Here is a 14,152-nt window from a genome sequence, read left to right as displayed (position 1 = left end):
AAAACTGAGCATCTCAAGAGGCAGCTTATTTTCCCTCTACCTAGGTGCAACTTACCCTCTCCCTTCACTAGATTCCTGTGACCCTTTGAGACCCCTGAAGCAGGCAGTATGGTTGTAAAGTCCCTGCTTGGTATCTGCCACTCGCACGCGGTCTTTCCCACATAGCCTGGGACACGTTAGGCACTCAGTGAAGAGTTGGGTGGAGGGGAAAGCAGAAGATCCTCCAGCGACAGGCAGCTGGCTTGTCCTTGTACCTGCGTGGTGCACAAACGATGTGGCTTTTATTCTCTTGGTTTCAGATTACCAGCAGCCCCTCATGATTGGCACCGGGGCAGTCGCCAGGAAGGGCTCCACCTTCCGGCCCATGGACACTGACGCCGACGAGGCCGGGCCGGGCGCCGAGGCCAGCAGTCACTATGACTGCCCCCAGCGCGCCGGCCGCCACGAGTACGCGCTGCCCTTGACCCTCTCGGAGCCCGAGTACGCCACGCCCATCGTGGAGCGGCACCTGCCGCGGGCCCACACCTTCTCGGCGCAGAGCGGCTACCACGTCCCCGGGCCCAAGCCTGCGCACAAACATTCCCTTTCTTCGGGAAGCTTCTCCCCAGAGGCAGGGGCCACCAAGAGCGAAGACTATCAGTTGCCACAAAGCCCCAAATCCGCGGACAGGGGCTATGACAAGCCCAAAGCCAGCAGCTGCGTCGCTGCCGAGAACGGAGACTCCACCTCTCAGAAGCCACAGATGAATCCCGGGATGAATGATGGTTATTCAGCCCCCAGAGACTGCCTCACACCCCTCAACCAGACAGCCATGACTGCTCTTCTGTGAACACAATGTGAAAGAAACCTGCTGTGGTACTGAGCGTGCGGCTGTTGCCAGTCACTGGAAGGTGGGAGACTGCTGTTCAGCTTGTTCGTGTGCGCGCGCACGTGACTCAATAGGATCCTAGAGAGCTTCTCATACTGTTTACAAAACTGTGCAGCTGGTTTTGTTCTGATCCTTAGGCGAGAGCCTGTTGGTTTTTGTTGGGCTAGAAAAATGAAAAATTTCTGATGGCATTTTCATTTCTCTTAACTGTGATATTGAGCTGCTTTCTTGTAAAATGTGCAATCTGTACAGAGTTGTATTTAACAAGAATTAAAGTAACTTAAAGTTTGCTTTGTCAGATTTTAGTTCTGCACAGAGGTTAAGTGAAAAATGCAGCTGTTGCAAAAACATAGTAGTACGTGTTCATTTTTTTCAAAGTTTGATTATCTGATACTGTGTTAACAGCAGGTCTGTTTAAACTTGATCTTGTTATTGTGGCTCATTTCCTTTTCTTTGATAACTAGAATTAAAAGCATTTTTAACATTCTTCTCCTGGAAGAAATGGAATTACTTGAAGTATGAAAACCACACCAGGTGGTTGCTTGTTAGAAATCATAATTGTAGATTAAATAACACACACCACCTCAACAGCTGCTTGTTTCCCTATGCTCCATTTCAGATGCCTGTGAAGCGGCCTGTCAGGGAAGCCCATTACCCTGTGACCTGCCGGTACTCCACTGTTGCAGGCCTGAGGCAATGGGCTCTCTGAGGAACTGGCTTCCTCCTCAGCATATGCCTTCATAAATACTATGCAGCCTTCATATGCAAGTCTGCCTTTTTGAACTGCAAAGCCAAATGCTGAGACTTAAAAGCAACCTAAACTGCTCTCTCTACAAATTGTAATGAAGGTGGCACAGCAATTACAGCCTGAATTACTGTGTCTGTTGTTTCTGTACTTCAGATTTAAAATATTGCTGAAGTCAGAAACCCACACTTTTCATGACCTTCATAAATGGTGCATATTGGTGACTTCCATTATTCCCTAAACAACAGAATAAAGTTATTTGACAGTCCAATGAAAGTGCCTGAGGTCTAAAAAGAGCTTTCCTACTAAGATGATTAGAAGTGAACTGGATTTTGTAAGAGATAATTTACCCCAACATACCTACAATTTTAGAGTAACCCAGACCTCAGCTGTACCTCATGTTCAGTGATTTTTATCTGAGTTTGTAGAGTTAACTGTGGGGATTTAATTCTTTTGCCAAAGAGGATTGTTTTGTTTAATGGAAAATATGGACCAAAAATTTTTTCCCTAAAACATTTGTAACCCTATTTGTATGGTTATCACTTTCTGTGAAATGTATATATATTAAAGTAACAGGGGTGCTGGAAGGTCATGGCAGACTATCTGTTGGTTACTGTGGAGGATAAACCATTTACTTTTGGGAGTTTACATGGTTTCATGTGCATACTAACTAATAAACTATACCAAATCAGATTGCCCCTGACTTTCATTGGTGCCCTGTTTGCTGGGCTATTGAGAGGCTCATTCTGTAACCAATTTCCCAAAATGAAAATCAACAATTTTTTCCCTTTCCAGGTTATAATTTTAAAATCAAAGAGCACACTTCTCTTCTGACACTCATTCACAGGAAACCTGCATAGACTGATGTTAGTTTTACTATAGATAATACCTCTGATGCATGATCACTTTAGTTTAAATTGCTTTTTTCTTTTTTTTAAGGAATTTGGAGAAAGCTTTGTCTGGCTCACATTTGTTGAAGCCAGGAGCCCTCAACCTGAACCTGCAAAAGTGTCCAATGAGTGACCTTTTGATGCCTGAGGACCAAAAACTCCATCTTCAGATCATGCTAATATAATTTTATGAACAGGCATCCTATAAAGTGCCATGAAGATTGTTTTTGCACGTACAGAACACTGATTTCCTGACATATCCTTGCCTCTAATCACCTTTCCCCACACCTCATTGTTTTTTCATCCCATAAATAACCCTAAACTCAGGGAGGCAGATTTGAATTCAAGAGCTCCCCCTCCTTACTCTTGACCACCTCATGAATTAAATTCTTTCTCATTTGAATTGGCTGACTGGGTTACCTGCAAACGTGAGACTGGTTCAGCTACAATTCTCAATTGAAGGGCAGATGGTACAATGAAGAGAGCATGGCTTTGGAGACAGATAGGTGTTGATTCTAGAACGTGATTGACCACAAACTAGTTGAGAATTTTGGCTAGTTATGTAACACTGAACCTCGGTTTCCTTATGATGGAAATATGGTGTTAATGTGCCTTCTTCCTCCAAAGTTTACTGGTAAGAATCAGTTGGGACATTTATTAAGGCTCCTATCCTATAAATATGCCTTTTATTTTTTTTTCTAATTTAGGTCTTCTCTGGGCTATATAGCATTTTAACATTAAAATATTAGTCCATAAGAATGAAGTTGGAACTGCAGCCCTTCTTTACAGTAGTGCTGTTTTCCACCTATCACATTTCTTCCCTACAATTGTGATCCAATTGTGATAAAAGTGAGAACGTAACTTTGTGAGCAGTACTTCCTCAGGGTGGCCTCTATTGACTAGGGTGTATGAGTGGAATGGTCTGATAAACCCTACACAGCCAAGCCTAAACTAGCAAATAAGAGCAGAAAAATAATGTGTCTTTTTCAGTGTGAATGAGGAATGAGATCATTCTAATTGTCTGGTTTTCTTCTATGCTATCAAATCTTACTGAAAAGCAAAGATTGCTTCCTGTCACTTCTTAGAATTGTGGCTGAAACACATATGCTTTGATGAGCAAGGCTGCACTGACTAAAGGCTGCTGAAACTTTGCTCTGGGTTGTATTATTGTATCAGTCTGAAAATATCCAGAAAGGATGTGAGGGGTGGTTGTTTTTATTTTACAGTGCTTTGGATTCTTAGCAGAAAGTGAAATCACATTTGTATTGCACACACAACCAAAGACACATTTCCTAAATCTATCAGTTCACCTGACTAATCAATCACAGCAGTCCAAGTGTGCCCACCAGATTGGCCTCTACTCCTGAGATTCTTGTTTTGCATTCATTCATGCCCCAAAGTTATTAAGGTTTTGAGAGCTGTTATCTACAAGACAGCATGCTCAGGATCTCTCCAGGAACTGGGAGCAGCATAACCTTGTTAATGGGAAGCTAGAGTTGAACACAATCGCTTGCACCAACCTGCTCGCATTTCCTGCCCCCAGCCTATCCAGTCACCCAGTACTTCCTTGCACACACACACTGCTGTGTCCATAGCATGCAACAGAGCTCATTTCCCCACTACTGGTCACACTCTCTGCCAATCTGCTCCTGGAATAAATTCCCCTAGATGCTTAAAGATTTTTTGTTCAGTCTTCAGTATTCTGCAATTTTACTACTATGTATGCCTATTAATTAATTTGCATTCACATTGATTGGAATTTGTGCATCTTGAATCTTAGGATTGATCTTCATCAACTATAAATTTTTTTCAACCATCTTTTTACTGTTTTCTTTAATCTCCCCTTCTGGAGTTCCTATTGGATGTCCATTAGAACTTTTCATTCTATCGCCTATGTCTCTTAATCACTCTTATTTTCTTTTTATCTTTCTGTGCTGCATTCTGGGTAAATTCCTGAAGGAAAATATGGGATGATGCTTGAATAGACTTCAGATCGCCTGACAAGCTGAAACTGGTGCCTTGTAGAGAAACAAGGCTACCTACCTATCGTGGCTGTTGGAAAACCTAGTGAAGCATTTATTTATTTTTTAAAGTATCTACAAAGATATTTTCAAATTTTACAAGAAACCATCATTTCACCAACCATCACTGTTGATGCAGTTAAGCTATTGTCATTTTTCCTTTCCATTTCACTCTATAAAGAACACAAAACATGGGTATAAAGTCCCATCCTAGCACTAGTGACTGCCCATAGAGTAGAATGAGGTGTGCAAATGGACAGAGAAGAATTACTATATTTTTCAGATAAGGCAATGCACTGTATCCTATGAAGTTTATATAGATATAATAGCCAAATGCAATTAGTCACAAGGTATTTCCAACTAAATACTCAATGAGCATAACTTTTAGGATAACATGGTTGATGAAAAAAGCTGGACAAAATGTACTATGACTAGGAATGGATCAAAATCATTCAGACGCACATCAAAGGCACAGCCCTACTCCACATCATAGTCTCTGCTCTGTCACTTTACTACTTATTAGAGCTGACACATTAAAAGGTTATCGGAAGATCAAGAACTACATGACCCTCGAATGCAGGCCATAGGAGCAGCTTTATTATCCCACAAAATTCAATGTTCAGCACCAAACCAAATCCTATAGTGGATACAAAGTCAGATACTTAATAGGACCAAGAAAACAGGGTCATCTCTGGCCCACTGGCCCTTTATCTGCTTCCAGTAATGAAAGTTTCTATAAATCCTTTGTGGGGAAGTGAACAGGTAGAACATCTGCCAGGCAGCAAACTCAAAGTCCATCTGTTGAAATCAAAAAAGTCTTCTGAGGTATCTGTAGTGTTTGCTCTAGCCATGTGTCTGGCTGCAACTCTAGAATTGAAGACTCTGTTCCCCTGTGCTGAGGAATTCACTGAAGCACTTGGTGACCTCTTCCTACATGGAAGAAAAGAACCTTTACACATAGCATGAAGAAATGTTTGGCTACTGAGTTATTTGGCAAGATCACTTTACAATTTCTCTTCCACCCTTCAGAAGGGTCAGGGATCAAAAGCAAACGGAACTGGTGCTGAGACTTAACTAAGAGGCTGGAGAATCGCTGCCTGTACGTCAGACAAGAGCAACCATCTGAGAACACTTATGCAGGACCCACACTTCACCTCACCCACTCGTCAGACAGCCCTCCCAGGTAGCTAATGTTAGTAGAGGGAGGAAAGAGGAGGCACAGGGAGATGAAGTGATTTCCTATGAGCACCAAGATAGTGATGGGGCCGAGATCCGAACTCTGGCTCAGATTCTGCGTTCTCAGTCACTAGGCTCTTAAGGAAAAACGTTAGCTGAAGTCTATTAAAGAGAGTTAAAATAAACAGCATTCTCATCAGCATGTGGACAGCTAGCTCTTTATTCATCAGAATGCAATGTAAAATCGAAGTAATACTCCAGTCCCTAGTTTTACTCCCAGAACAGTTCAGCAGGAGGAATGAGTGTGGGGGAACAGCCTACACAGTCTGAAACCTAATGAGCTCTGGTCCATGTCTGACCCCATGCTCAGCAGCCGTCTCCCATTTCACTCCACCCAGATTCTGACAGCCCCTCACCTGGCCCAGTTTTCCCCATCAACCCAGTTACATTTGAGATAAAATACTTCAAATAGTTCCATACTCACCATGATGTTCGTTTTTGGGTAGAGACAGATTTATTACATTAAGGCATGTTACCAGGTTAAGAAAGCATCCATTTTATCTTTTTTTTTTTCTCTCACCAAGAATGTGTGAATTTTGACAGTGCCTTTTCAGCATTTAGAATCAGAAGCAAATGATCTCCTCCATAAGGACCCTTCCCGAGACCTATCACAGGATCAATTACATCACTAGATACCCTAATGTTAATCACTTGGTTACAACGGGTAAATCTAAATGTGTTGCCAAATCCAGTGATTTTTGCAGTGGTATTATTCTGCAAATTAGTTCTTTTATTTGTGGTAAATATGATCAGACTTTGTTAGCCTGGCAAAAGCAATTTAGAAATTTTCTTCTTTGTCAGTTTTTCTTTTGCTAGGCATTGAAATTACCTGCTTTCAATGATGATGCCCCGTAAGACCATATATTCTGTTAATATGTGGGGGAGGCGCTTTAACAACGTTTTACTATCTTTTCTTCCCTACAGAAATTTGTTTAGATTTTAAAATTCACTGGAGTCAATTTTGGTATATTACACCTTTCTAGAAAAGTTCAAATTTATTCCTATAAAATTGAACAAAGTAGTCTGTTAGTTGTTATTGCAATTTCTCCCTTAATTTTTGAGTATTTGCATTTTTTGTGACTCACAGTTAGCCAACAGCCAATTTTGTCTTTTTCCTCTGAAATATCACTTTATTTTTAAAATCAATTCTACTACTTTTTGCTTTCATAAGCAGACAACCCACTTTATATAGCCCTAGACAGAGCTAAAAATGCCCTCAACCATAGTAGGGAGCATCTAGTGAAGATAACAAAATGTCACTAATAAGAATGTAAGACAGTAGCGCACAGGAGAGAATTTCCTTCCATAAGTATTTGTTGGTGGGGAGGAGGGAAGTGCTATAATCACAATGATCTAGGAAGTGCAAGAACTTTTGGAGTTCTTGCATTCTATATTCACTTAACTGTAGCAAACTTATGAAATTTAAATCCAACTCATTTATTACTAAAAAATCAAAACTTAGGCTTCATCAAAACCTGTACCATTTAAGAAAAATGAAAATAATTAGCTGGAGAGAAAGCCTGAAAAGCCTATAATTTCATATATATCTTTTCCTTTCTTAGTGGACCATTAAGGTAAAATTGAGATGAATTTGACTCCTGATTCTAATGCTTACTAGTGGCATAACTCTAAATAAATAATACAACTGCTCCAGTCTTCAACTTACTCATCCTAACAATATTTTACTGATTTTCAAAAAGACTTCCAGTTCTAACAGGTTAACATCACATTTGGAATCTTCTGCCCCCTGGTGGCAATTCACAAAATTGCAAATTCTGCATTTTCAAAGTGAGAATCTCAGTTCCAGTGGTTTACACTTGTCTATACAATTTTCCTTGTTATAGTCTGTTCATTTAGTTCCTACTTAGAAGCCACAGGTCTTTCTTTTATAACAAAATAAACTCTTAACTTGAACTTTAAAATAAGATTTTGCTGTTCAAATCTTCCTTTTTCTTATCTTTGAAAGTCATCTCCCACTGATAGATCTTTTATCATTTTCTTGTTCAATTTTTGCTTTCTGAATTTTGAAGCTATTTTAGATAAATTATCAAGTACAAGATTAGAACTAGTTTAACTTCATAGTAAATTAAGTAATCTTTATCCTTAATGATTTTATCTATTTTCTTATATTAATATACTAGCTTTCCTTTGAAGAAAAAAGTATCTTTTATTTGTTTCTTTTTTTTGGTAGTACTGAGGATTGAACCCAGGAGCATTCTATCACTGAGCTCATGTTCAGTCCTATTTCTTTATTCATTTATTTATAGACAGGTTCTCACTTAGCTACTGAGGCTGGCCTCAAACTTGTGATCCCCATGCTTCAGCTTTCTAAGTAGCTGGGACTAGCTGTGTACCACCGTGCCTGATTCCAGTATATTTTCTTTCTCCTTTCACTTTCAAATTGTTTTTATGTTTTAGGTATGTTGCTTGTAAACATCTTGTTGGATTTTTTCCTATTTGAATTTTTTTTGAAGAGTTTAGTTCTTGATCAAGTACTTTCAAAATTCAATCTGCAAAGTACTACCTTGGCCTTGCCAGGATATGCTAGCTAATTCTTACATTTTTAGTGCATATCTCTTTTTTCCTTTACCAGAATCAGCACATTGAGGTAGGCTTTGCCAGACTTTTGTCAAGAGTAGGTTGGGATGCCACAGTATTGAGGGGAAGGGGTTAGCAGCAGGATCTGCAGCATCTGTAGCACAGAGGAGGTGCTAGGTCTTACTGTGACAAGTGGGTCACTTCTGTAAGATAAGGGATCAAGTAGGGACAGCAGAGTCAGTATCCTCAGGGGCATCCATCCATACAGACACTTCAAGGTCCTATGACAAGGGCCTTGAATTTCACAAAATAGAAGAGTCTTGGCAAAACATTCAAGTTTCCCAAATTCTGCAACTTTTACAATAAGATGTTAGGCCTGAAATTCAGCTGTTTTTATCCTTCCAGGAAGGACTGTAGGAAGACCTCTTTGAAATGCTCTTCCCCATCACATCACTGGCTCTCACATTTAGGCACGAATAGTCCATCACAGTCCTCATCCTCTCATTATCCTTCTGTAGGTCACCATTACAACCTAGTAGTAACCAGTCAACTTTGATATCTTATGGACATTGTCCTCACCACATTATTCAAATACTTGCATCATAGAACCTCCTTTAGAATTCCTTTCTCTAGGGACATTTCCCCCCAAATTAAAGACTGTGTATGGGGTCTCCAAGGTCACTCTCAAATTGAGTGATTTGCTACAAGGGCCCAAAGGACCAAGCAAAGGATCAAACTCACAATTATGAGTTAACTATGGAGAAGAACACAAAGATAATCAGTAAAAGGAAAAGGCACATGTGCAAAATTCAGAGTAAACCAGGCATATACTCTAAGCCTTGCCCCAATGGAGCAAAACAGGACTGCTTAATTTAATGCCTCTAGCAATGAAGTGTAACAATACATATAAAGTGGTATTCACCAGGGAATCTGATCTGACTGAGCCCATTCACCCAAATTCTGCCTAGTATGTACCAAAATTCTAGATTCCCCAGTGGGAACACAGGTGTTCAACATAAATCCTACTGTTTGCACAAACATTTTGGGCACAGTAAACCACCCTTATCAGTTAGGGTATGGGATATCCAAGTTGCTAGACAGTAGCCAAAGGCCATTACAAGCAGGTCTTTCTAAGGTCAAGTCCATGACTGCTGTTAACTCATCTGTAGATCTTCTGCAAAATACTTAACAAGTGAGTCATAACCTTGTGCCCAATACTCCACTTATCTGCCAAAATGTCATCCTCTTTACTCTTTGTGGGGGGGAGGATGAGTCAGCTCCTACACCCCAGTTTATTACCTTCCTCATATCTTACTCCTGGACAACTTGTGCTCATCAGAGTTCTTCTAGAAGCAGACACCAACACCAGAAAGGGATCTGCTGTGCAACAGATTTATTAGGAGCAATTCTGGTGAGGAAAAACAGGTAGAGAGCTTGGAGGCAACTAGACCACAATGCAGGTGAATAAAGGGGGAAGGTTGTATCAAAGTCATTTAGACTACAATGCAATTCTAAGGGAGTATGGCAAGACTTTCAGGGAGTCCGCCAGTCAACGTCCAGGAGACACAGTATCCCTGTCATGATCAGTCATTGGCTGGCAGCAGCATGAAGAATGACAGCCTCCACCTGAACACAGGGACAGGTTCAGAGCACGGTAGTTGGGCCTGTAGACAGTTATGCTCCCTCCTGCTGGAGATATGACAGATGCGATCTCATGACTGCTGCAATGGTGGGTATGGCTCTCAAAATACACCTGGAAAAGATTTATTATCAAACAAAATATTTAGCACCAATAGCACATAGTAATTTTCAGTACTTTGTAAAATTAGTTATAAAACCCTTAAAATAGAACACTGATTAACAATGAAACTGCAAGTCATCTTTTAAATCCTATATACTGAACAATATCCCACAAGGATGAATTCTGGGGAAAAAAAAGACTTCTTTTCCAAACAACATGGTGAACTGGAAGCTTAAGCCAACACACAGAAAGCATATACATATTAGAACTAAATCAAAGGGGTTTGATAACAAAAGAGCAAGTATTTCTAAATGTACATAATTCAACACATTTTCTGATATACGATTTATATTCATTATCAGTGTTTTCTAAAAATTATTTTGGCAATAACCTGGATACTTCTAAATTATATATACTTAGATACTAAAATGGAAGAATATCCTCTTAAATACTAACAGAATTAGTTTTCTAATTTTTACCAATGTTATCCTCATTAATAACATTAACTGCCAATATTTATAACACAAAACTAAACCAAAGACAAGGGTTTTTGTTACACTTGCTCAGGTAATTCTTTCCAACCAAAATGCTTTTAACTAATTCAGATTAAATAATTATCATGGTTAAACAGTTTCTTGCTACTCCAAACTAATACTGTTCTACCAGAGTAAGTAGGTTCAGCAGTTGTAAAGATGGATTTTGACATGCTGACACAAATAACAGAAGCTACTTAAAATAAATAATAAACAAAATATTTAATGTGAAAGAAACATATAGTGTTTATTTTCTTTTAATGAGATCGAGGGCTGGTGGTATGGTGCAGAGAAAAGGCGCTTCTCAAGCATGCTCAAGGCCTTGGGTTTGACCAACAGCACTGCAAAAAATAAATAAATGAAAATGAGATCAATAGCATTTGAATGTAGGAGATGCCATCTTTATTCACAGGCTAATAAAAAATTTTAACTCAACTAGATATAACATATTTGTCATAAATCCTACAGATGTGAGGCTGACCCTAAGTGAAAGGCTTGATAGGCAGAATACTAGATTGCATAATAAAGATGTCAAATAATGTGCAACTTACATGTGAATCAATGTATTTCTTGCCCCTAAATATGAAAACAAAATAAGTCTACTGTTGTTTAAAAAAAAAAAAAAAAAAAAAAAGCACCATGGACAAATTGTATTAACTTTTGACAACTGTTTAGTTATAATTATCAAGACCCACAAAAATGTCATCTTTCTTAAATCTATTTAAACAATAGTTCCACAATCCAAATGTTGTTTTGATCATATTCATAACAGAGATACTAAAGAAGAGAATTTTAGAGGTTAAAAGTCTAAATATGCACACATATATATAACCCTAAAGTTCTACTGAACAATTTTTTTAAACTACTGTTTTTGTGTGCATGTATTTGGTTTTTCTCTTTTCACTTTTCCACTGTGATGGCTTTGCAACAGATCCCTTCTTATCCATTTGGCTCTGTCCTAGAAGCTTCAGGATTGTATGGGTTTCTTTCCTGTAAATGTAGACATACAAAAACTGGTTCTCACTCAGTACTTTGGGGAAAGCCTGAAACTCAAATCACTCCCAAAGACCATATATTCTAAAATGAACTTTCAACTAAGTACTTTCTGAACACTAACAGGAAGCTCACAGAAGCATCTTAGCATGTATGCCTGCAAACCATGATGAAGCAGGGATAAAAAGGAAACCGATTTGTGAAATCTTAAAACTATTTGGAAAATTTTTTATTCTGTTTATCAGTCCTTGAAAAGAATTTATATCACAGTCATGCAATCCTTCAAATTATACGCAAAACTACCAAAGTTCTTTAAAAAAACAAACCAACAAAACAAAACAAAAAAACCTCTTTAGATATGTATTTCTTAAAAATTGAAGGATTATAGCTTACATTTCCTAAGGATTCAGTTATCGTAGAAAAAGGATAATCTGTGAAAAAATGCCACGGTCATTCCATCCAGGCTATGTTTTAAGAAGATAATAATAACATGGTTTCATGTCACAGCAAAATGTTTTAGATCTGCCATATAGAATTTTTTTTTTTAAACTAAATGAATATACTGGCTAAAATTCAGTTTGCAGATCTTATGTCATGCATGGGTGTATGGGTTTGGCATAGAGGGAATGCATGAAGAAAAAAACAATCCTTTTCTTTTAAGAGACCGAGCCTATCAGGAGCAAACAATAACAAGTAACTTGCTTATTCATTTGTACATGTAAATACTAACTTTTGCTCAGAAGCAATGTTAATGCTACAAAGTATATTAATATCAGTAATAATATACACTATGAAGTGCACTTCTAGTTACAAATTAACATGGTGATATACAGATGAACAAAACCACCCAAAACAAACCATAAATGAGAAACAGTTACAACAAATTAAATTTATAAATAGCAAAATCATGAAATAAAGTATATACATTTTATAGATTTAACTTTCAACAAATATATAATACATCTGGAAAAGACAGAAAATGAATTTTATCAACATCTGAATACTAGAAAGACACTGATATTCTAAAAGCTTTGTAAGCTTTCTTCCATTTAATATTCCCTTAAATGTATATCCTTTAAAACAATGACATTTGCAAAAACCATCACTTCTTTAATGCAATGTTTTGACTTTGCCCAGAAGGTAACAATGGCCTGCAGAACAGTAAATAAGAAAAGAGGCACAACTATGCTTAATCCTGGGACAAAAGAACTAGCAAATTCATAGTTTGCATATGAAAATTGCTTTAGTAAAACATATTGGTATGAAAATCAAATCAATTAATGTATCAAAATATCTTCACCTCATCTTGCCTCCCTTAGCCCCCAACTTTTGGATGATTGGCAAATCAGGTACTTAGATAAAACCACTGTTTGAATGCAATGTATTTCAAGACACAGTAATAAATTTGAGCCTTTCCTGCCAGAAAAATTTATCTTTAAATGCCAGAACTATCACAAGACAAATTTTATGAACAACTCAAAATGTATAAAACTGTCTTTCATGGATCCCATAAACATTTAAGACTAAACATCAATAATGTAATGTTCCAATACCATATACACAGATCAACATAATTGAGAACAGGTATTTTATACTCATTTCATTTCTTTTAAAAACCAAAAGTAAAATGTACAGTAACTTTTCAGAAACTATTTCTAGTGCAGCATTGATTGATAAGGATTGCTTAAAGAAAACTATTTTGTACTGCATTGAATAAAGTTGGAAGGAAAACTCATAATAAATGATCATGAAGAACTAATTTAGACATCAGGATGCACAATATATTTTTTTAAACCCTAAAACCATTCTTTTGGTTAAAAAAAATTAAGTCAAGGCTACATTTCTTCAATTCATTGAGTGAAGTTCTCCTTTGAAACACTACAGTTAACATTCTGGAATGTATAATATGAATTAATTTACTCTCTTGTATTTAAAGGCTATTTTTTAAAAAATAAAATTCCAGTTAGCACTGTCCTTCTACTAAACAAGAAAAAGAACCAAATAAAATAGTAGCACTTCATTTGGTACTTAAGAGCCTAGTAATATCCCTTTGGGAAACACATGCTTTGGTGCTTACAATTTTAAATCAAAATTGCTTTACATGCAATAGCTAATTATGGTATAACACAGAAAACAGAGTTTTATGCATTTAGAATTGTTCACATGAAGCCCTGAGGTACCCGCCTTTCCATAGGCAACAAACAGCCTCCCTTCATCTTGTATAGTCTTTGTCACCATCTTCCCTAGTGCCCCAAATTCAAAATAGTCTGATTAACAATCTTGTCTGGAGATACAGTCAATTTAATAAGATTTTTTATGATACAGACTGTGCAGATCATCTAATTTTGAAGCACTGTCATCTTGCAGCGTTTCACTTGAAGTTCCCATGTCTCCATTTTCATGTGCCTCAGTTACTGCCTTCTTACTATATCCTACAAGAAAAGAAAATAATAATAGAAGATACTTTCTGATAAAAAAAAAGTTTTATAATTCTATTGCACAAAAAAACCAAAAGAATGCCCACTGTAATTAGCAGTAGTGAGAGGAAGCTAAATAACAAGATCTCAGATTAATCAAGTTAGTAATT

General features: G+C 37.7%; 2 protein-coding genes and 1 pseudogene across 6 annotated transcripts in view; 1 reads left to right on the top strand and 2 right to left on the bottom strand.

Annotated features, from left to right (window-relative positions):
• Nucleotides 1-3,092, top strand: part of Dcbld1 (discoidin, CUB and LCCL domain containing 1) — a 57,645-nt gene extending 54,553 nt beyond the window's left edge. For 2 of the 3 annotated variants that reach the window (XM_047558821.1, XM_047558822.1), the window contains exon 11: nt 300-3,092. In XM_047558821.1, the coding sequence (XP_047414777.1) occupies nt 300-829 (530 nt within the window). In that variant the 3' untranslated portion in view covers nt 830-3,092. The remainder of the gene's footprint in view (nt 1-299) is intronic. The other variant, XM_047558820.1, reaches the window with a different exon arrangement.
• Nucleotides 3,093-4,697: 1,605 nt separating this feature from the next.
• LOC124989205 (protein unc-50 homolog) lies at nt 4,698-7,171 on the bottom strand (annotated as a pseudogene).
• A 2,503-nt stretch (nt 7,172-9,674) lies between these two features.
• Gopc (golgi associated PDZ and coiled-coil motif containing) overlaps nt 9,675-14,152 on the bottom strand; it is a 45,289-nt gene continuing 40,811 nt past the window's right edge. For all 3 annotated transcript variants that reach the window (XM_047558408.1, XM_047558410.1, XM_047558409.1), the window contains one exon: nt 9,675-13,997. In XM_047558408.1, the coding sequence (XP_047414364.1) occupies nt 13,867-13,997 (131 nt within the window). In that variant the 3' untranslated portion in view covers nt 9,675-13,866. The remainder of the gene's footprint in view (nt 13,998-14,152) is intronic.

The sequence above is a fragment of the Sciurus carolinensis genome, chromosome 7, assembly GCF_902686445.1.
Source record: "Sciurus carolinensis chromosome 7, mSciCar1.2, whole genome shotgun sequence".
Lineage (NCBI taxonomy): Eukaryota > Metazoa > Chordata > Mammalia > Rodentia > Sciuridae > Sciurus > Sciurus carolinensis.
This window is presented reverse-complemented; position numbering and strand designations above follow the sequence as displayed.